A 20,205-nucleotide genomic window follows, 5' to 3' on the forward strand; every position below is an offset into this window, starting at 1 on the left:
ATGATTTTTACACCTGATTTAAATTTCATCTTGCAATTTGCAAGATGAAGTCACAAAATTTATTAATAGAAAGTAATAGGTGAACGCTGCGGTGTATTAAATATCTTTAAGTTTAAAAACTCAGACATGTCGGTAACAGCACCATTAAAAACCCGGATGTTTTACTCATGGTTTGATATATCTCATTATCTCCCGATCGTTCGTTATTTAATTTGTATTTACCACCCTATTAAATGCAGATTTTCAATGCTGTAAAATGTCCGTTTTCTGTTTTTAAAGCTTATTTGACACTTTTTGATCCTTGTATTGCTTTGATCTGAAAGGGCTATTGAATGTTTTATCATGCAACTGTTCAGTTTTTATTGCTTATTATATACGCAACTGTAAAGTGTAAATTAGTAAATGTCATGAAATCTAATCGCTTAATCGCAAGGGTTCAATGATCATGGGAGGGTGTTCTTAATAACAGTTGAATACAGTCATTCTACCGTATCCATGGTTACCATGATATCGCTTTGAGTAATAAGAAAATTAAAAACACCCGATCACAGTATACTGGGCTATCGATCAACCTCGAATCTAATTCTAATATGTTAATATGATGCACGTTATATATAATCTCAATGTTTGTATAAGTTGACCAGTATACTGCATGAAAGACTTTGTAAGGAAAAGCTCCCACAAACTTAGATTAGACCCTAAGTTTGCCTCAATTCTCTAGCACTAATGCACTTTAGCGGTGAGCCACGCACCCTTGAATTGCAGTCGGCACCGTAGCCACATGTACACTTTAGACTTTAGAGCCCTTTGTTAATCCAACACAGGACCAAACTTTCGTCATTCTTGTCATACAATCAAATTTTCTTTTTGTATAGTATCTAGTCGACGCCCAGCTAGCTGCCTTTCATTTTATCACATGACCGAACAGTCTAGAACTACTCCATTATCTGTTCTCGATCTCTTGTTGTTCAATCTCTGTCAGCTTTCAATCCTCTCCCAAAGTATAGTGCTGTGTTAGGATCTTGTGGTTGCTGAAATATTACATTGTGATTGCGATCTGCAGTAGATTTATCTAGCTGATATAGGCGGTGACGAACTGTGTTGGTCGGAATGCTGGAGCAGATAAGGCAACAGCACCCTCCTCAACTGACTTACTCTGATGAGGAGCAAATGGTACGGGTTATCTGCAAGTCATGACCTCACACCTGGCCCCAGTTCCGGATGTATGATATCGGGCTGGCCTTTGTTCGATCCAGATTCTTGTTCGTTACCTATATTTGATATTATGATCTACTGAGATTTGTTAGGTATTGTTATATCGTATTATCAACAGAGAGTTGTGCGATATAAAAGTATAAAGTATCCATGTAGTGCATAACGCAGGCTCGTTTAGTCCACTATAATATGATCATATTTTACCGGTAGTATCGACAGCTTTGTTCCTTTATTTGAGCAACTCAGGTAAGAGAGAGAGAGAAGTCCTTTCGGCTGTCAGTTCCAATAGTTTAATTTCTCGAACAGAATTACCATATTATACGTTTCAGTAATAGGAACAACTTTTCTAGTTTTACCATCCATTTTTTGTAAAAATATTCATAGAATGGCGAACTTTTTTCCCCTAGTCTCGCTATTTGACCTCGCATCCCACAAAATATACTTGCTGAAACTTTCCATTCACATGGAGTTGAACAACAGAGCTAAAAACAGATCGAATTAAACTCTTTAATATAGAGATATTTTTTGAGATACGCAAAAGATTGGAGGGAATCCAATTGTTAACAGGGTTCTTCTCTTGTATTTTTGGGAACAACGGAAAACAACAGTTTAGGAGAAGTGGTTTAAAATAAAACTAAAAACTAACTTTTACGTCACGAAACATCTTTATTTATATTACCTGCCGTGCCGATCTTAATAACTATTCTGACGTCACACTAATGTTTAGTGCTCGAGCTGACCGAGGTTAAATGAGGCCTAGTCCACCTGCTATGGTCATGTGACCTAGGTCACATGACTTACAACCAATGGACGGCTACCTCGCCTAGTTGTCAACCAATGGTAAAATTCCAGTATATTTTGCACAGCGTTCACTTAAATGCATGGTTGAATGAACTGACCCTAATGGTCCTAGAAAGGTCACGATCAAGACACCTGTGTCCTGTTCAATATCATCTTAATCATAATCATGCAATCCTATTACCTAACATACCTCCCTTTTTTAAGATAATTTTATTTATGTTTTGGATGTTTCGTGCTTAAAGAATAAAATTATCAAATGAATCTTTACAACATGTATTTTACAATGCAACAAAAATTTAGTCTTAATACAACATTTTTCATTAATGAAAACATATCTCTAGAGCTTTTACTTAAAGATAATTTTTAAATTCAAATTTCTAGTAAACATAAATGATTGGCTGTACTTCCTTTTCGAACTTTTCTTTCTTTTATTATTGACAATCTGGAAATTGGTAAATGTGTACAGTCAACCATTTTAAAAATATATCAACTATTAATATATCAACATTAATATATCAACAATAATAAAACTCATCTAAAATTCTACTCTCAGTCTCTTTTTGTCCATGAATTGTCCATCATTCTCCTCCCTCCTCAAAACATTAACAATCATTTAAATCAAAGAACTAATTCTGAGAGTAAGTTAACATAATATCAGTCTAGCTAACATTTTTTATTATTTTTGTATATAAAATCTTTTTTCTAATTTTCTTAGTTTTCTTTTGATCATAACTGCATTCACGATTAAAGCTATTTAGCGTTAAACGAAATTTGCTATTAGAATTTCACATATTTCAACAATAAAATTAAATCTAAAATTAATCTTGATTTTGAAATTTTTCTTTTAGGTACAGCTACCACTAAACGGGTAATCTGACCAATAATATATCTACTAAAATGATTAATTCGCTGTCTGAATTGGTAGATGTGTCTGCTATGGTTTTGTTAGGGTCTTCTAGTCTGCGCCGTATCAAGTTTTGTGCGTTTCTGATTTAAGCGGAAAATTTACGTTCGGCATTGTAGGTTCAATTTCAAGTTCAACTGTGTACTCCGTATTTTCTGGATTTGATACAAAACCGTATCGAAATTCGATTGTCTAAAATTTTTACCACGGAAAATAACTACTCCGTGTCTCAGTTTCAACGAACATGGTATGGATTAAAACACCTGTCTGTAGCACAACCGTTTTGTCTGCACGCTCAATTGGTAAAATTTTACAATCTGACATTATCTCACTATCTAGGCAGGCTGCTTTAGCTATTTTCATCGGCAGCTTTTGCCGATGCCATATTTTGATAACAATATATAAGTTCTCCTGTGCCACCTTCTAATCATACTTTAAACGTTGCATCTAGTTTAACCACGCAAGACAATCGACAAAGTCAAACATGCTCACACTGTTTCGAGTCAACTAATTTTCAAATTCGAGTTCCACTGACAACTCAGAATTTTTTTAAAAACATCAAACGAACTCTGATATCGATCAGACATTTTCAAATGCCTGTTGCCGACGACAGTCGGGGGCAAGTCAGAGGCTTAACGACAGAGGTCTGAGGCCTCCGAACCTGTCAGAAGTGCTTATTATAAAATTATAATACAGTCATCATTTATATCGTATTCTTTGTATTATAAAGGGTCTTAATAAGAGATTTTTACTGCCTAGGCGTCAAACCTTGGCATTCGGTAGTTTTCCTCTGGCCCGGGATCAGCTGACCCTAGGGACCAGAGGGTAAAGGTGTAGAGACTATGTGTATCTACAAATCTTTCAAGGTTGTATTACCAAGAGTTGTATTTATAAGAGACAGGGCTTGTTGTGCAAGGGAAGAAAAGCGGGAGAAACCATTGCAAATTATACAATTAAATATTATAAACCTAGCAAAAAGAATTTCCAATAATCTTACTCTATTACCAATGTTTATTACATTCTACAATACGATACACGATAATTATATGCCGTATTAAACAAGAAACAGGGCTTGCAGGGCAAGAGATGGGACACACAAGAGCTGGCAACAGAGTGTATAATACAGTAACTCAGCAAACACCTATAATTACTAATACCGAAATCTGAACCACAATTTACCACAATTAATACAATATACAAAATACTAAACACAATGTTTATTCAAGAATCAGGGCTTGCAGAGCAAGGGAAGAAAAATAAGAGAAACAACTGCAACAATTGTATATCACAAAGTCTTTATTATTATTATTATTTATAATTTAATTATCCTTATTAAGGTAAGTTGTACTAGTATTGCCCCCCGGGCAGAAATAGAAGAGAAAAGCATGTTCTCTCGTTACCGTTTCGAAAAGATGAGTCGTGTGTTTTCCTGGACGAACACAACCAAAAGAAACTGCCAAGAATGGACAGAAGAAGAAATGTCAGCGAGGGACAAAGATGTCTTCAATAACTACCAATTTTGGGGATATTCTTGTCATCAATAAAGCGGATATGTGTTCAGAGACGAGCACAATAGATACCACAGAGCAGATATGTATAGAGCGGTAGTGGAGAAAGAGCCCACAATAAACGCAGATATGTGTATAGACTGAGTTAAAACTCAACATACAAGATTGATTACGTATTGTTTGATAATAAAGCATCTCATGAGATTAATAAAGTAATTCAAGACATTCGTAGAAGTGTCCGCTCAGAGTGGGACTTGGAGCCACCAACGGGCTTCTGCAAGTTCTTATTAAGAACTTTTTAAATTGTAAGTTTATTACTATCTTTATATATTTATTTTAATTTTAAAGCTTACGATTTATTATAATTAAATTATTATAATTACGAATTATTATAATTAAAATCCTGAAAAGCTTAATGGTAATTATACCGATTACATAATAATGTCTTCTTTGTAATTGTACGTTCAGTATTAACGACTAACGTGTCGTAAAGTAGAGCATGCACTACTGTATAAATCCTTACTACTCAGAAGCCTTGGCCTTGGCCTACGAGTGCAATTCCAGATTTAACGGCTCTGCTCTAACTTGCTGTTAATACCTACCGATAAGTTTCACATTTCCAAAAATATATTCTTAGTTAAAGGTTAACAAAATATTCTGAATGATACTAGAGGAAAAAATTGGTTATATCTTGCTCTTAAACTTAATATTACATTTAATTACGTTCACATTGAGTTTAATACACGTCTATTCCTAATTTCGAATTAGGAAAATATTCTGATGAATTTTTAAAACTTAATTTCTGATAGATAACTCGGAATCATATCAATAACGTATTCTAATCCTGGTACACTCACACTCACTTGCACAGTCACATGTTCATGAGGTAAAACTTACAACACTCTATGATGTTACATTTAAAAATAAACTCTCAATCTCTAAACTTAAAGGTATGAAGTTCTCAAAACTTGGCATTACACTGCAACACAAAACATCAGCAACTCCTAAGCCTAAATTCAGGTCGTTCACTTTATCACTAAACAACCACAAGCTGCGATCAGTTATAATGATCATAACTTTGCAACTTTGTATAAAATACAACTGGCAGTTTACCATAGTCGGCTAGTCCTAATACATAATGGACAAAATTCTGTCTTACCCCTAAGATTCACCAAACAAACTGAGACAAGATTTCTGTTTCTACTTTCTAGATGGGCAGACTAATTTATTCAGACATAAATTAAATTGCATTAAAATGTCCCGTGCCACTCGGAAAATACTTGCCCGAAATTCACTTATACTTATTCTTACACTTTCTCACAAAACATCTCTCACTCACATTTGGCATTTATTACACGGTCAGTAGTTTAAGTTCTCAAAACTTGGCATTCGACGGCAACAAAAAAAAACTCTCCACAATAGCTTGCAAGCATATTCTCGGTTGTCAACTTAACAACCACACGCCGTTACACAATTCTCACAACAAAAGCGCCAAGTTCCGCTTGTCTTGGCTGTTAGCTTCGCAACCAAGGACAAAGCAAATATTCATGATCATGATCTGTACATAAACTATAAACTTCAAACAAAGCAATTTCAACATTGCTAATAGGTCAACCTCCATTAAAATCTAACCGTATCAACGTCAGTCTAATTTATGACGCATACATTATCACATTACTCTCAAAAGAGAACTACTGCTACGACCTAAAATGCATTCAAATTCACCAGCGTGTAAGTGCAATTCCTTACTTTGAATGGTACGATTTAATACTTCAATGCTCTTACTGAAATACTAGCATCAGTAACTAAGGCTTACTCAACTGAATAATTTTCTGTCTATTATGATATATTATACGATATCGCTATTCCATGAACGGCAGAACTTACTAACTCTCCATAAAATAACTCAAAGTTAAAGTCGTCGGTTCGGTCTTTGTGCAAAAAGAAAGTCAGTGCCCTCTCGTCGAGGGAGTCAGTCAATTGGTCGATCCTTATTTGTCATTTAATGTCATACAATCATCATTGCACAAAATATTGTCAGGTTAATGTTTCAATAGTTTCCAGAGTTATATCAAATTTCCATGGATGTTACCATGTGAAGCAGTTCTAGCCGTCATGTTTACAAGGCCAATATTATAGGTAAACTTATACTCTTATAGTAGGCTACAAGTCAATAGCAAGTTGTTATCATAAATAGCAGGACCCGCAAGTAATTCGAACCCATTCGTTTTCGGGATTTACACTAACAGCTGGCTATATTAGTATTATTCATAAATTTTTTAAAGCTGTAACAAGCCAACTCAATTGTTGGACCTTATCACTCACTATCAGACCGTCACAGCATGCGGTCACTCGAGAAACACCTATCGATATTTTTACTGCACATTTCACATACACTTACTGTGTACTTCACTTAAATTCACTGTGCATTTCACTCAAATTTACCGTGCATTTCACTGTTCATTTCACTTACACCAGACACCTACTGTGTATTTCACTTAAACCTACTGTGTCATACTGGAATCTCACTGGAACAAACGATCACACGCCTAGTTCAAAATGCTAAACAACTCTAGTTTCTAGTTTATATGACTTTAACTTTAACTTAGCTCCAAGTCAAGCATCAACATATCATTAACTTGAAATAGCATAATAATACTTGAAAAAATGACAAAAATTTGAGGCTGGGCCATGTTATACGAAAAATGTTCAAGTGATAACCTTAGTTTTTGTTCACTTACTAAGTAGATTGTTTCATTAAAATGTTGAACATTATGAAACTCGTAAACTTATCATAAAATTTTGTTAAAATTTTAGATGAATCTATTCATGATTTCGTAGCAAAAATTAAGATTGACAATTTTTTGAAATCTCCAAAATTTTCTGCTCTCGTGTTGATTTTGATAAAAATTTTTATTATTTCTTCTCAAATAGGCTTTAAAAATTAAAAGGTTAAAAAATATACCTCTTTTCATCTCAACTCTTATGTTTGTATCCAGTAGATTAAAGTAGGACTAGATTGTCCGAGTAATCAACCGTTTGTAGTCAGCTTATCCGTTCTCCACACCCCTCTGTCACTATGTTCCTATCGTAGGTTGACGCCATTATAGATACCATGGATTGAGTTCCATTTTAAGTTTACAGGATCTTGGGGAAACATCAGATCTGGGTTACCTCCCAGCAAGGACTTGATATCTGGGTTACCTCCCAGTAAAGACTAAATCTGGGTTACCTCCCAGCAAGGGCTTTATCTGGGTTACCTCCCAGCAAGGACTTTATCTGGGTTACCTCCCAGCAAGGACTTTATCTGGGTTACCTCCTAGCAAGGCCTTTTATCTGGAACCAGGATCTCAGTTGTCCGTTGTTACCTTTTCTCCATCATTTATTCTGCAGTAAGGCGTAATTGTTGTAGCCTTCAGCAGCGAGATGTCCCAACGTCGGTCGTAATCCTCGTCGCCAATGTTAACAGGGTTCTTCTCTTGTATTTTTGGGAACAACGGAAAACAACAGTTTAGGAGAAGTGGTTTAAAATAAAACTAAAAACTAACTTTTACGTCACGAAACATCTGTATTTATATTACCTGCCGTGCCGATCTTAATAACTATTCTGACGTCACACTAATGTTTAGTGCTCGAGCTGACCGAGGTTAAATGAGGCCTAGTCCACCTGCTATGGTCATGTGACCTAGGTCACATGACTTACAACCAATGGACGGCTACCTCGCCTAGTTGTCAACCAATGGTAAAATTCCAGTATATTTTGCACAGCGTTCACTTAAATGCATGGTTGAATGAACTGACCCTAATGGTCCTAGAAAGGTCACGATCAAGACACCTGTGTCCTGTTCAATATCATCTTAATCATAATCATGCAATCCTATTACCTAACACAATTCACTATCCTAATATGTACAGAGCAGACATTTAATAATTAATATTATATGGGAAAGTCGGTATATAAAGTAATTGCTCTTATTTACATCCGCTACTTTAAATTTACGATTATTGAACGATGCGCTGTTAAATTCAGATTATATACCGGTATTACTATTTAACCTTAATAAGGAAGTTTAAATCACTCCAGCAAAATGTAGTTTTATGCCAGATTAATATAGTGCCAGACATAAATGTTTTATATCAGTAGTATCTATAAAAAGCAGACAAGTTAGAAACAAAATAAATCTTGGTTCACATATTATAGAAAATATGACAAATTAGTTGTGGAACACAAAAAGAAAATTGAGAATAATCTTGTGCGAAGGTAGGGACCAAGATGTCGTTTCCAACCCAAATAAACTTTAAGGAGGCTTCTCATCAGTAGCTGCACCTCCTTATTCTGTTTCTGGCTTTGCTTCATAAAGAAGCAAGCCAGGAACAATTTCTAGTCGATCTCAAAATCTCACTAAATAATTGTACGTATTAATCCATTAAAATTCAGAATCACTTCTTCATAATGTGAAATAGACTTAAAAGTCACAATTCTTATAAATAAAAATTATTTAACTTACGACGTCGTGAATTGGTGACGATGGCGTTGAAAATATTGCAACATGACAATATATTATCAGTAGCCCAGCTAACGATTCTAAATGTATTCTAAAGTAATGGGCGATTTTTCAAAAGAATACAAACAAGGAAAAGAATATAAAATTAATATTGAAGGTGATGTTTGAGCAATCGCTAAACATTAAAAATATGTCGTGATTTAATGATCATCTCAATAATCATTAAATCACAGATTGAACATATTAAAGTTTCATTTAAATTACACAGAAAACAAATTTAGTTGTTAGCACTTTCATTAACTGTCACATGTTCAGCGCAATCTAATACGATAATTTAACCACACAAATTCCCTTTCTTAGCATGTTCAGTGCAAATCTAAAACACAATTTTTTCAGGCAATGGTTCCTGCGGTGTTTGACGCGATATTCGGGGTGATGGCGATGTTCTGCTTCCTGATCGGGTGTTTAGGGAACGCGGTGTCCCTGGTCTACTTTCTGAAGTGTAAAGGAAAGCTGTTCAGGATCACTCAGATCCTCTACACCTACATTGCCACAGTTGGTAGGTGATGACATTCGAATCATATTTATCATTTTTATGCACATTTTTAACAAAATAACCGAGATCAGAAAGGTTTTAATTTTTGAGGATCCTATCAATTATATGACTTTTAATCCACCTTAAGAAACATTTACCCACCCAGACCTACTAACGAGTATCATGATGCTGCCAATAGCCGCCTCCAGTCTCTCACAACGGAAACCTCTCCTCTACTCCAACTCTGTCTTCTGCAACATACACGGCTTCCTGTGGAACATCACCAGTCGGCTCAGTATCTTCCTAGTGATGATCCTGAGTCTGACCCGGACTGCCTTCCTCACCATGCCCTTCAAGAAGATGAACAAACGAGCTGTACTGCTCTCTATAGTCGTCTACTGTGTTATACAGGTACGTTGTTACTCTTTTTTCCTTGTAGTCACTTCATTTTGTTTTTTTATACAGCGAATTTATTCAACTGCTCGCAGATGCGACATGTAGAAGCGACTTCATAAATCTCAAAGCTTCACTATATAATATTCATCCGCAACATTTCAGAGTTTTGATTTTTCATTCATTTTAAATTCAATAATATGCAATTGGTGCAATGGCATTCTGCTCGGTCGAAGCATTTTCGCGTAATATTTTTCAGTTAAATACTAATTTATGGTGTTTTATGAACTTTAAGATTATTATGAACTTTGAGCTTGGTACTGGTAGACATTTATCTTAGAAATAGAGGGAGTACTCTGAGACAGCTTGTCAAGATATTTCTGCATTTTTATTTGGGCTTAAGTTTGCATTTATGATATATTTTCAAGTAAATGCAATGGTTATTATATAGCCGAAACACAATGGGCTTTTAAACACGACGAGAATTTAATGACTTTAGCAAAACTGTTAACTTTGAGACTACTGACTAAAAGGTTTTTACGTCAAGGATGCATATAGAACCACCCTTTCATACAGCAAATTGTTGAAGCAATACTGTTGTTATAAGTTAATATAATGTAATGTTACGTAATACTTGTACCAAAACATTTAAAATATGCACTCAACCTCGAGCATCTTTCAATCTCAACACCAAATGACGCTTTTTCTCATTTCTTCCAACCGGAAGTCACAGATCGGCAGAGTTTTCTCAGAAATTTAAATCTGTCAAGATCATAAATCGATACAGCTCTCTAAAAAATAAGTGATCGTATTCGATCAAAATTCATATTATGCCAATTATATTAAGCTCAATATGTAATAGAAAATATCCCCCAGATGGTGCAAGCTGCAATTCCCTACATGGCGCACGTGGTTTACTCCTACGAGGTGTACCACGTGAGATGCACGTGGTACATATTCGACGTGACACCCAGCCTGACCATCTCTCACCTCCTCCACGTGCTCCTGGTGGTGATCCCTATACTCCTCCCCATCTTCCCCGTCATGATCTCCTGCATCATCTCCACACGGGCCATGTTCATGACGGTCAAATCCCCCGCCGCACTCACCTCTCGCAACAACACCGTCCGGGGGAAACACAAGAGAAAAGCCACCGTCACCATCATCGCCATCACCGTGGTGTACGTGGTTTTCAATCTGCCGCCAAGCCTCACTGCTATTGTCATGCTGGTGGATGAAAACCTCATGAACTGGGACAGGTTTTACTTCTTCAGCAACTTCCAGGAGGTCCACTGCGTGGCCCTCAACGCCTGTCTCAACCCCATCATTTATCTTATCACGATGAATCAGATGAAACTGTTTCTCATCAGTGGCTTCGGAACCGCCAAAAATCACATCTCCGCCTACGTCAGCTCGGCCCTTCATGAGAATCATCACAATCCGAATAAGATTCCTCGTTCTAGGATTCAGCTGGATAACGAGGAGCAAAATCAAATGCAGGTGGAGGACCCAAGGAAATCTTTTCCTTGAACTATGAAATTTCAATAATTTCGTGCCGTGCCCACATTTGAGGGGTGATAAATTAGTATCAAACAGAATTCGCTTTCTGTAGTAAGCGACAGGACTAAACTAAATCAGTGGTAAACTTTAGAGATTCTGCTTATACTATTGCCAATAGTATTGGTTATGATGTAGAACAATTTTATTACGAGACAAGTTTATTCTAAACTTGTGCTTAACGTTTGGAAACTCTGGAACCTAGGATCAGTAAGCACCAGTAGTGACCCTATTTCTGTTTTTATTGTGTAAATTCGTCGTTATTAAGTGTATCAATAATCAATATCTGTGGTATGTATAACGGAGTGTTTATTATCAAAAGCTCGCGATTTGGTAAAAATTGGCACAGCAATGACGAGATGTTTCAACCTTCGGTTAGACCACATGGGCGGCCCTGTAGTCAACACTGTGTCCATCGTGAAACATCTACAAGCGAGATGAAATAAATTTGATAATATTTGTTAAGGAATGTTTCAATTCCCTGGTTTTGTTTATTCAATGTTTAAATTTGTTCAATGTTTATTCAATGTTTATAAAATAAATTATTTGTATAATATTCATGGCTGTAAAGGTGTATTTATGTTATAAAAATTTGTTCATTTCATTCGAAAAAAAAACTTACTTTTATTTATTACTGTGTATACAAATTCAAATTATTGTTTAATTTGAAGTACAATTCAGAACATCAAACTCTATTCAGCACAACTCAAAATAACTTGCGAAAAAATAATAATGGTTGACGTACCTTTACTCTGGTCAATGAGAAGGGGTAAGCCCAGATACAACTTATACTCGTCCCCATACCACACTAGTAACTCCTCTCCCGGCTCGATAGTCTTGCATGCTCTGAAGGATATACAAACATTAGTCCACAAACCCATTACTCTATTAAATACGAGAGCATTAAAGTAGGGCCGTTCGTGATACCTAGGATCAAATTAGTTTCACAGGAATTATTAACGGCACTATAATACTAGACACGTGAGGGAATGTGTCCAGCAAGGCACCACTTTCGTCGAGTGGTCACACCTTGAGAAATCGCTCTGATTTGGTATTTCATCAACACCATTTGAAATCCACAGCTACAGTATCAAACAAATTAATCAGATTGAGCAGGAGGGTCCTACAGGCTGCATAATATTCGAGCTTTTCGTGGAGCTAGGTGTGGACTGGCTACACCTGGTTAAAGCACTTCCATCCTATTACAGAATAATGTGTAATAGTAATATAAACTATAGTGAATTTAAAATATGATGTAATTTAAGCAGATCGCCTGTATAAAAAGTGAGCGACTCAGTATAACTTACCTAAAATAGATGTGTCCGAGATGTTGGAAAGCTGCCATGTTTTGTTCTTCTTCTGACCGGGCACAGCTAATGTACCTCATCCAGTTGGCTAGGGAGGAATCGTTGCCGTCCACAAAATGTGATATCTCACCGTTCGTGTCGTACACCTGAGATATAAACGTATGTGAAACATGTCTGGAAGTAAATTCATGTCTATAAAGTGATCTTAACATTGAAAATGGATCTGAAGAACCACTTCCAAAATTGATGACCGTAAACGAACAATTTAATTACATCCTACAGCTGTAAACCCCTTATTTGCCGTAAACCCTGGTCCCCCGACCACCAAAATGTTTGAAAAATATCAACATTTTTAGTGTGATTGATACCACGTGGTACTTGACTTGATTGTCATTATCATAAGCCGACTAAGTCAGTTCCGGGTTGCTGTGCAACGTTCTGAACTAGGTATGCTACAGAGAATGGCCTAAAATGCTCTTAGAAAAACGTTAAAAAGATCTCAGATCCACAGCGCACTTAGCATGAGGAGCGATTAATTATCAGAGTCCTGATAAGGTCAGTGAATAGTTGAAGAGTACCCTACATTCTACAAATGGGGTACCCTACATTCTACAAATGGGGTTCCCTACATTCTACAAATGGTTGAGTACCCTACATTCTACAAATGGTTGAGTACCCTACATTCTACAAATGGGGTTCCACGAATTAGCTCTACTCCATATTTGGAAGATTAGGACTTTGTTAACATGTGACCTGATGTTTAACGGTATTATAACAAAGCCCTCCTATAATCTATCGCACTGTTTAAGGCTTATCACAGGATAAATTGGATGTTCTATTGACTTAAAGATGCAGTTTAGCATATGATTATGAACCGAAACTTCAAAAGTCTGCGATACCCGTTCAATGCATATGAAAGATCGTACTCTCTTCGTTTAAAGTTGATAGGGAATTTTCAAATCAATAGGGAAAAAACCAATCTAGCTCCAATTACACCGATTAAAGTTACGTTATTTATATATAGATATTCGAAACTAATGATTAATAAGTGTAATTGTATTACACTTCTTATTAAATATCTTCCTGTCACGAATTATTGATATCTACTTATAATTTGATATCACTAAACCCTGATACTGATAAAGATATTCCGGGGAAAATAAACCTCAATTAAAAATGTTGATATACGAAGATCGTAAGTAGGAAATATATTAATCGTGTCAATAATTCAATAAGGATGCAATTAATCAAGAAAGGGTATAAAAGCCTAGGATAACAGACATTCAGCATAAACCTTTTTCCTCTACAGTTTGTTGAATAACAATCGAGCTGAATGCTTTTTAAGTTATTTTCTGAAATCTTTCCATTTTGAATAAAGATTTTATTTCAACGAATCATTATTTTCAACATTGTCTTGTAGTTTTCACTATAGGATACTTTTGAATAACTAAAATAAATATTTTGCAATTAATCTCTTCCTTCTATAGTTTGGCTCAAGGAAACTATATCAAATATGCCTCTGGACGAGACCAACAACGAAAGCTACAGATACCTGAGAAGTGTCGGAAACACCTGGAAGTACAACGTCGAGGACCTCCACCCCAAGATGTTGGAACGTCTGTACAAGAGGTTCGACACTTTCGATCTCGACACTGACGGCAAGATGAGCATGGACGAGATTATGTACTGGCCCGACAGAATGAGACAGCTGGTCAACGCTTCTGACGAACAGATTGAGAAGATGAGAGCTGCCTGCGACACCTTCTTCTTCCACAAAGGAGTAAACCGAGACACCGGTCTCGCACGAGAGGACTGGGTTGAAGCTAACAGAGTCTTCGCTGAAGCCGAGAGAGAAAGGGAACGACGTGGAGAAGGATCTTTGATTGCCCTCCTCTCCAACTCTTACTACGATGTCCTGGATGATAATGGTGATGGTACTGTCAATGTTGAAGAGCTCAAAACAATGATGAAAGCCTTTGATGTACCCCAGGAGGCTGCCTACACCTTCTTCGAGAAGGGTGATACCGACGGGACCGGAAAGCTGGAGCGACCTGAGCTGGTCCATCTCTTCAGAAAGTTCTGGATGGAGCCATACGATCCCCAGTGGGATGGTGTCTACGCTTACAAATACTAAGCAAAGAAATAACTTTCAGACTAAATCTTTAAATGGAAACTTAAATTAAACATCATGCACACTTTGAATCCCTTAAATCTCATTTTCGCTGCAATTTTCTATCGCAATTTCAGTTTCCTGCCTTCCTTCCGCAATTTCGAGTTTTCAGTTTAATGATCAGTACAGTTTCTAATTACAATTATCATGACTATTTTATCTAGATCTTGAAGTGTTTCACATCAACATTGCGTGCGTTATTGCTTTCCCATTACTACTAATTCGAATTCTCGTTTTCAATGAAAAATGTTCTACCATAAATTATACTCCCTCGTAAATTATGATATATCCGATATTTCAGAATACTTTAGTACTTTGTAATCGTGCTGACCAACATTTATCTCCAGTTTAGCTCAAGGAAACTATATCAAATATGCCTCTGGACGAGACCAACAACGAAAGCTACAGATACCTGAGAAGTGTCGGAAACACCTGGAAGTACAACGTCGAGGACCTCCACCCCAAGATGTTGGAACGTCTGTACAAGAGGTTCGACACTTTCGATCTCGACACTGACGGCAAGATGAGCATGGACGAGATTATGTACTGGCCCGACAGAATGAGACAGCTGGTCAACGCTTCTGACGAACAGATTGAGAAGATGAGAGCTGCCTGCGACACCTTCTTCTTCCACAAAGGAGTAAACCGAGACACCGGTCTCGCACGAGAGGACTGGGTTGAAGCTAACAGAGTCTTCGCTGAAGCCGAGAGAGAAAGGGAACGACGTGGAGAAGGATCTTTGATTGCCCTCCTCTCCAACTCTTACTACGATGTCCTGGATGATAATGGTGATGGTACTGTCAATGTTGAAGAGCTCAAAACAATGATGAAAGCCTTTGATGTACCCCAGGAGGCTGCCTACACCTTCTTCGAGAAGGGTGATACCGACGGGACCGGAAAGCTGGAGCGACCTGAGCTGGTCCATCTCTTCAGAAAGTTCTGGATGGAGCCATACGATCCCCAGTGGGATGGTGTCTACGCTTACAAATACTAAGCAAAGAAATAACTTTCAGACTAAATCTTTAAATGGAAACTTAAATTAAACATCATGCACACTTTGAATCCCTTAAATCTCATTTTCGCTGCAATTTTCTATCGCAATTTCAGTTTCCTGCCTTCCTTCCGCAATTTCGAGTTTTCAGTTTAATGATCAGTACAGTTTCTAATTACAATTATCATGACTATTTTATCTAGATCTTGAAGTGTTTCACATCAACATTGCGTGCGTTATTGCTTTCCCATTACTACTAATTCGAATTCTCGTTTTCAATGAAAAATGTTCTACCATAAATTATACTCCCTCGTAAATTATGATATATCCGATATTTCAGAATACTTTAGTACTTTGTAATCGTGCTGACCAACATTTATCTCCAGTTTAGCTCAAGGAAACTATATCAAATATGCCTCTGGACGAGACCAACAACGAAAGCTACAGATACCTGAGAAGTGTCGGAAACACCTGGAAGTACAACGTCGAGGACCTCCACCCCAAGATGTTGGAACGTCTGTACAAGAGGTTCGACACTTTCGATCTCGACACTGACGGCAAGATGAGCATGGACGAGATTATGTACTGGCCCGACAGAATGAGACAGCTGGTCAACGCTTCTGACGAACAGATTGAGAAGATGAGAGCTGCCTGCGACACCTTCTTCTTCCACAAAGGAGTAAACCGAGACACCGGTCTCGCACGAGAGGACTGGGTTGAAGCTAACAGAGTCTTCGCTGAAGCCGAGAGAGAAAGGGAACGACGTGGAGAAGGATCTTTGATTGCCCTCCTCTCCAACTCTTACTACGATGTCCTGGATGATAATGGTGATGGTACTGTCAATGTTGAAGAGCTCAAAACAATGATGAAAGCCTTTGATGTACCCCAGGAGGCTGCCTACACCTTCTTCGAGAAGGGTGATACCGACGGGACCGGAAAGCTGGAGCGACCTGAGCTGGTCCATCTCTTCAGAAAGTTCTGGATGGAGCCATACGATCCCCAGTGGGATGGTGTCTACGCTTACAAATACTAAGCAAAGAAATAACTTTCAGACTAAATCTTTAAATGGAAACTTAAATTAAACATCATGCACACTTTGAATCCCTTAAATCTCATTTTCGCTGCAATTTTCTATCGCAATTTCAGTTTCCTGCCTTCCTTCCGCAATTTCGAGTTTTCAGTTTAATGATCAGTACAGTTTCTAATTACAATTATCATGACTATTTTATCTAGATCTTGAAGTGTTTCACATCAACATTGCGTGCGTTATTGCTTTCCCATTACTACTAATTCGAATTCTCGTTTTCAATGAAAAATGTTCTACCATAAATTATACTCCCTCGTAAATTATGATATATCCGATATTTCAGAATACTTTAGTACTTTGTAATCGTGCTGACCAACATTTATCTCCAGTTTAGCTCAAGGAAACTATATCAAATATGCCTCTGGACGAGACCAACAACGAAAGCTACAGATACCTGAGAAGTGTCGGAAACACCTGGAAGTACAACGTCGAGGACCTCCACCCCAAGATGTTGGAACGTCTGTACAAGAGGTTCGACACTTTCGATCTCGACACTGACGGCAAGATGAGCATGGACGAGATTATGTACTGGCCCGACAGAATGAGACAGCTGGTCAACGCTTCTGACGAACAGATTGAGAAGATGAGAGCTGCCTGCGACACCTTCTTCTTCCACAAAGGAGTAAACCGAGACACCGGTCTCGCACGAGAGGACTGGGTTGAAGCTAACAGAGTCTTCGCTGAAGCCGAGAGAGAAAGGGAACGACGTGGAGAAGGATCTTTGATTGCCCTCCTCTCCAACTCTTACTACGATGTCCTGGATGATAATGGTGATGGTACTGTCAATTGAGACTAAAAAATGTGAAACCTTTGTACAGGAGCTGACTTCCAGAGGGATACCTACGACGAAAGCGGAGCACCGATGTCCATCTCAAATCGTGAGCCTACTTCCATGGAGTTCTGCTATCATCATTCAAAGATAACACTTCAATTAAATTAATGAATTTAAATTAATCTGAAATTTTTGAACATTAAACTCTTTCTGCATTCATATCAATTCAAATCTCTGCTTCCTCAAATTTCGGTTACATAAATTATATCCTTCTAATTACAATTCATATTCAGAATATATATTTGTAATTTCAACAAATTTCTCATTTTCAGAACTATATATATTCGAATTCCCAAGAAAAAGTTCTACCTAAATTATCACGAAATATGAATACCGTTTCAATACATTTTGAAGTCTGACAAATTTCCCATTTATCTCAGAACTATGCAAATGCTCGACGAGACAATATGCCCACGAACTGACGAACACTGAGTAAAGCACTCACAACCCAATGTTGGAACTCCAAATTACTTCTCCAAATGCGGAAAATGACAGCACGATAGGGCCTCGACCAAGACATGGTCAACGCTGAACGATTCGAAGATGAAGCGCGACGACCTCTCAAAAGGATAAGCACCGTCTCGCAGAAGGAGCTGAGTAAAGTTGGACGAAAGAAAGGGAAGACTGAAAGATTGAGCTTGCGACCCCAACTCTCTACACTCTAGAAAGGTGATGACCGACTGGGAGGAAACTAGTGTGAAGCCTGTTACTCCAGAGCTCCTGTGCGAGAAGGTAACGAGACCGGAAGCAGGAACTACTAGCAATACTTAGTCTAAACTTATGAACCCTATAGTGTCACCTTGATACTAATCAAAATATTTACTAAATTTAAAGAAACTTTATTAACCTGCCTTCGAATCTTAAATTCATTTAGGTCATTTATCGAATTATTACCTCTTTCTGATTCGTTTCGTTTAAGATCAAGTCGTAATTCATTCATACATTTTATCAATTAGTTTTCAATAAATTGTCATAATTTTCCATACTATTGAATTATTTTACATATTTTCCATAAATACTTCTGTAATTGACATTATCTCATTTTCAGAATATATTTAATCTGCCTCACATTCCACAATTAGCTAAGATACTTAATATGCCTCGGACAAATACAAACTCAGATACTCACAGATGTGAACGTTGACATAAATGGGCCCTCCGATTGACTTCAAGAGTTCAACTTGATTACTGCGCAATGAATGGACGAATTGACTGGCCAAAATGACACGTCACTTCTGAGAACAGATTGAGAAGATGAAGCTGCCTGCGACACCTTCTTCTTCCACAAATAACCCCGGTTGACGAGACAGTAACACGGAGTAGCAAGACGAGTGAAAAGCTGAAAGTGGAGGATCTGATGCTCCAGAAGCCGTGACACTAGATTCCTTGAATATAGATGCTGATGATAATGTGATAGACTAAATGAGAGCCAAAGTGAACCATGATGACCCATCAGAAGGTGTACGACGTCGGAAGTGGTGACCGAGGGACTCGAAAGTGCGATGGGCCATCTCCCAAGTTGTGCCAAAGATACACAAGAATCTCGTATCTTAAAGGATTAAATAAACAGAAACTTTAACCCTAAATCTAATGAATATTAGCATTCAGTCCTCTTCCCCAATTCTCATTTCGAATTCATGATTTATTCATTTCACTATTTCGATTTGAAGTTTCAATCAATTGCGTCTTTCTAATTACTACATTCATTGTTATCAATGAAGTTTACATAACGATTATTCTTCAGAATTATTGTAATGCTACAATTTGATTCTACAATTATCAATGCAAAAAGATCAACACAAACTAATCCCTCGTAAATGGAATAAATATCAATTCAACTTAGATTTGAATCGTTCAAATTATCTCATTTGCTAAGGAAATATACAATTGCCTCTGGCCGACAAACGAAAGTTAGTTGAGCAGTTCGAAAACTGAATACCAATCTACTCCACAAGGAGTTAACGACACAGAGACTTTGCATTCTCGACCTGAGCAAGAGATGGACGAGATTTGTATGGAACGACAGAATGTACCCTGTCAACCTTCTGACGATAGGAAGATGAGTAGTCGTAACTTTACTCAACAAAGGAAACCTAATTCCCAGAGCAGGACTAAGGGTTAAGTAACGAAGCTTTGGCGAACCGACGGCAAAAGTGGAGAACGATCAGTAGGATCGTTTATTACCAACTCAAACAACTCACTAAATGTTATGGATATAAAGTGAGGTCACATTTGAACCAATTATTCAATTGCATGAAGTTTATGTTACCCCGCATGCTGCTACAGTATTCTCAGAGTATCGACGACGACATTTTCGACTGAGTGTCCATCACAGCGTCTTATTCGAAGCTACAACCATCCGGTTAGAAGATGTACTTACAAATATAAGCAAAAATAACT

General features: G+C 37.4%; 5 protein-coding genes across 5 annotated transcripts in view; 4 read left to right on the plus strand and 1 right to left on the minus strand.

Moving 5' to 3' along the window:
- The window catches only part of LOC134813526 (putative histone-lysine N-methyltransferase PRDM6), a 56,437-nt gene that overhangs the window by 23,400 nt on the left and 12,832 nt on the right, over positions 1-20,205 (minus strand). Inside the window, exons 4-5 of the mRNA XM_063821344.1 lie at positions 12,726-12,871; positions 12,164-12,264 (exon numbers count right to left, since the gene is read on the minus strand). Of these exons, the coding sequence (XP_063677414.1) occupies positions 12,164-12,264; positions 12,726-12,871 (247 nt within the window). The remainder of the gene's footprint in view (positions 1-12,163; positions 12,265-12,725; positions 12,872-20,205) is intronic.
- LOC134813527 (galanin receptor 2b-like) lies at positions 1,027-12,025 on the plus strand. Its single transcript, XM_063821345.1, has 4 exons — positions 1,027-1,173; positions 9,330-9,492; positions 9,635-9,879; positions 10,738-12,025. The coding sequence occupies exons 1-4, from the start codon at positions 1,111-1,113 to the stop codon at positions 11,389-11,391; spliced, it is 1,125 nt and encodes a 374-aa protein (XP_063677415.1). The 5' UTR covers positions 1,027-1,110; the 3' UTR covers positions 11,392-12,025.
- LOC134813535 (calerythrin-like) lies at positions 14,217-15,072 on the plus strand. Its single transcript, XM_063821352.1, has one exon. It carries the CDS (start codon positions 14,239-14,241, stop codon positions 14,857-14,859), a length of 621 nt encoding a protein of 206 aa, XP_063677422.1. The 5' UTR covers positions 14,217-14,238; the 3' UTR covers positions 14,860-15,072.
- LOC134813529 (calerythrin-like) lies at positions 15,218-16,221 on the plus strand. The gene has a single exon (XM_063821347.1). The coding sequence runs from the start codon at positions 15,269-15,271 to the stop codon at positions 15,887-15,889; it is 621 nt and encodes a 206-aa protein (XP_063677417.1). The 5' UTR covers positions 15,218-15,268; the 3' UTR covers positions 15,890-16,221.
- LOC134813533 (calerythrin-like) lies at positions 16,299-16,919 on the plus strand. Its single transcript, XM_063821350.1, has one exon. It carries the CDS (start codon positions 16,299-16,301, stop codon positions 16,917-16,919), a length of 621 nt encoding a protein of 206 aa, XP_063677420.1.

The sequence above is a fragment of the Bolinopsis microptera genome, chromosome 3, assembly GCF_026151205.1.
Source record: "Bolinopsis microptera isolate Bmic1 chromosome 3, MBARI_Bmic_1.0, whole genome shotgun sequence".
Classification (NCBI taxonomy): Eukaryota; Metazoa; Ctenophora; class Tentaculata; order Lobata; family Bolinopsidae; genus Bolinopsis; species Bolinopsis microptera.

What these genes read in the sequence shown, in the direction of transcription:
- LOC134813527 (XM_063821345.1), top strand. Translation starts at nt 1,111, where the DNA reads ATGCTGGAGCAGATAAGGCAACAGCACCCTCCTCAACTGACTTACTCT. An exon ending in ACTCTGATGAGGAGCAAATG is followed by an intron (nt 1,174 to 9,329) that starts GTACGGGTTATC and finishes CAATTTTTTCAG; the next exon opens with GCAATGGTTCCTGCGGTGTT. An exon ending in TCGTCTACTGTGTTATACAG is followed by an intron (nt 9,880 to 10,737) that starts GTACGTTGTTAC and finishes AATATCCCCCAG; the next exon opens with ATGGTGCAAGCTGCAATTCC.
- LOC134813535 (XM_063821352.1), top strand. Translation starts at nt 14,239, where the DNA reads ATGCCTCTGGACGAGACCAACAACGAAAGCTACAGATACCTGAGAAGT.
- LOC134813529 (XM_063821347.1), top strand. Translation starts at nt 15,269, where the DNA reads ATGCCTCTGGACGAGACCAACAACGAAAGCTACAGATACCTGAGAAGT.
- LOC134813533 (XM_063821350.1), top strand. Translation starts at nt 16,299, where the DNA reads ATGCCTCTGGACGAGACCAACAACGAAAGCTACAGATACCTGAGAAGT.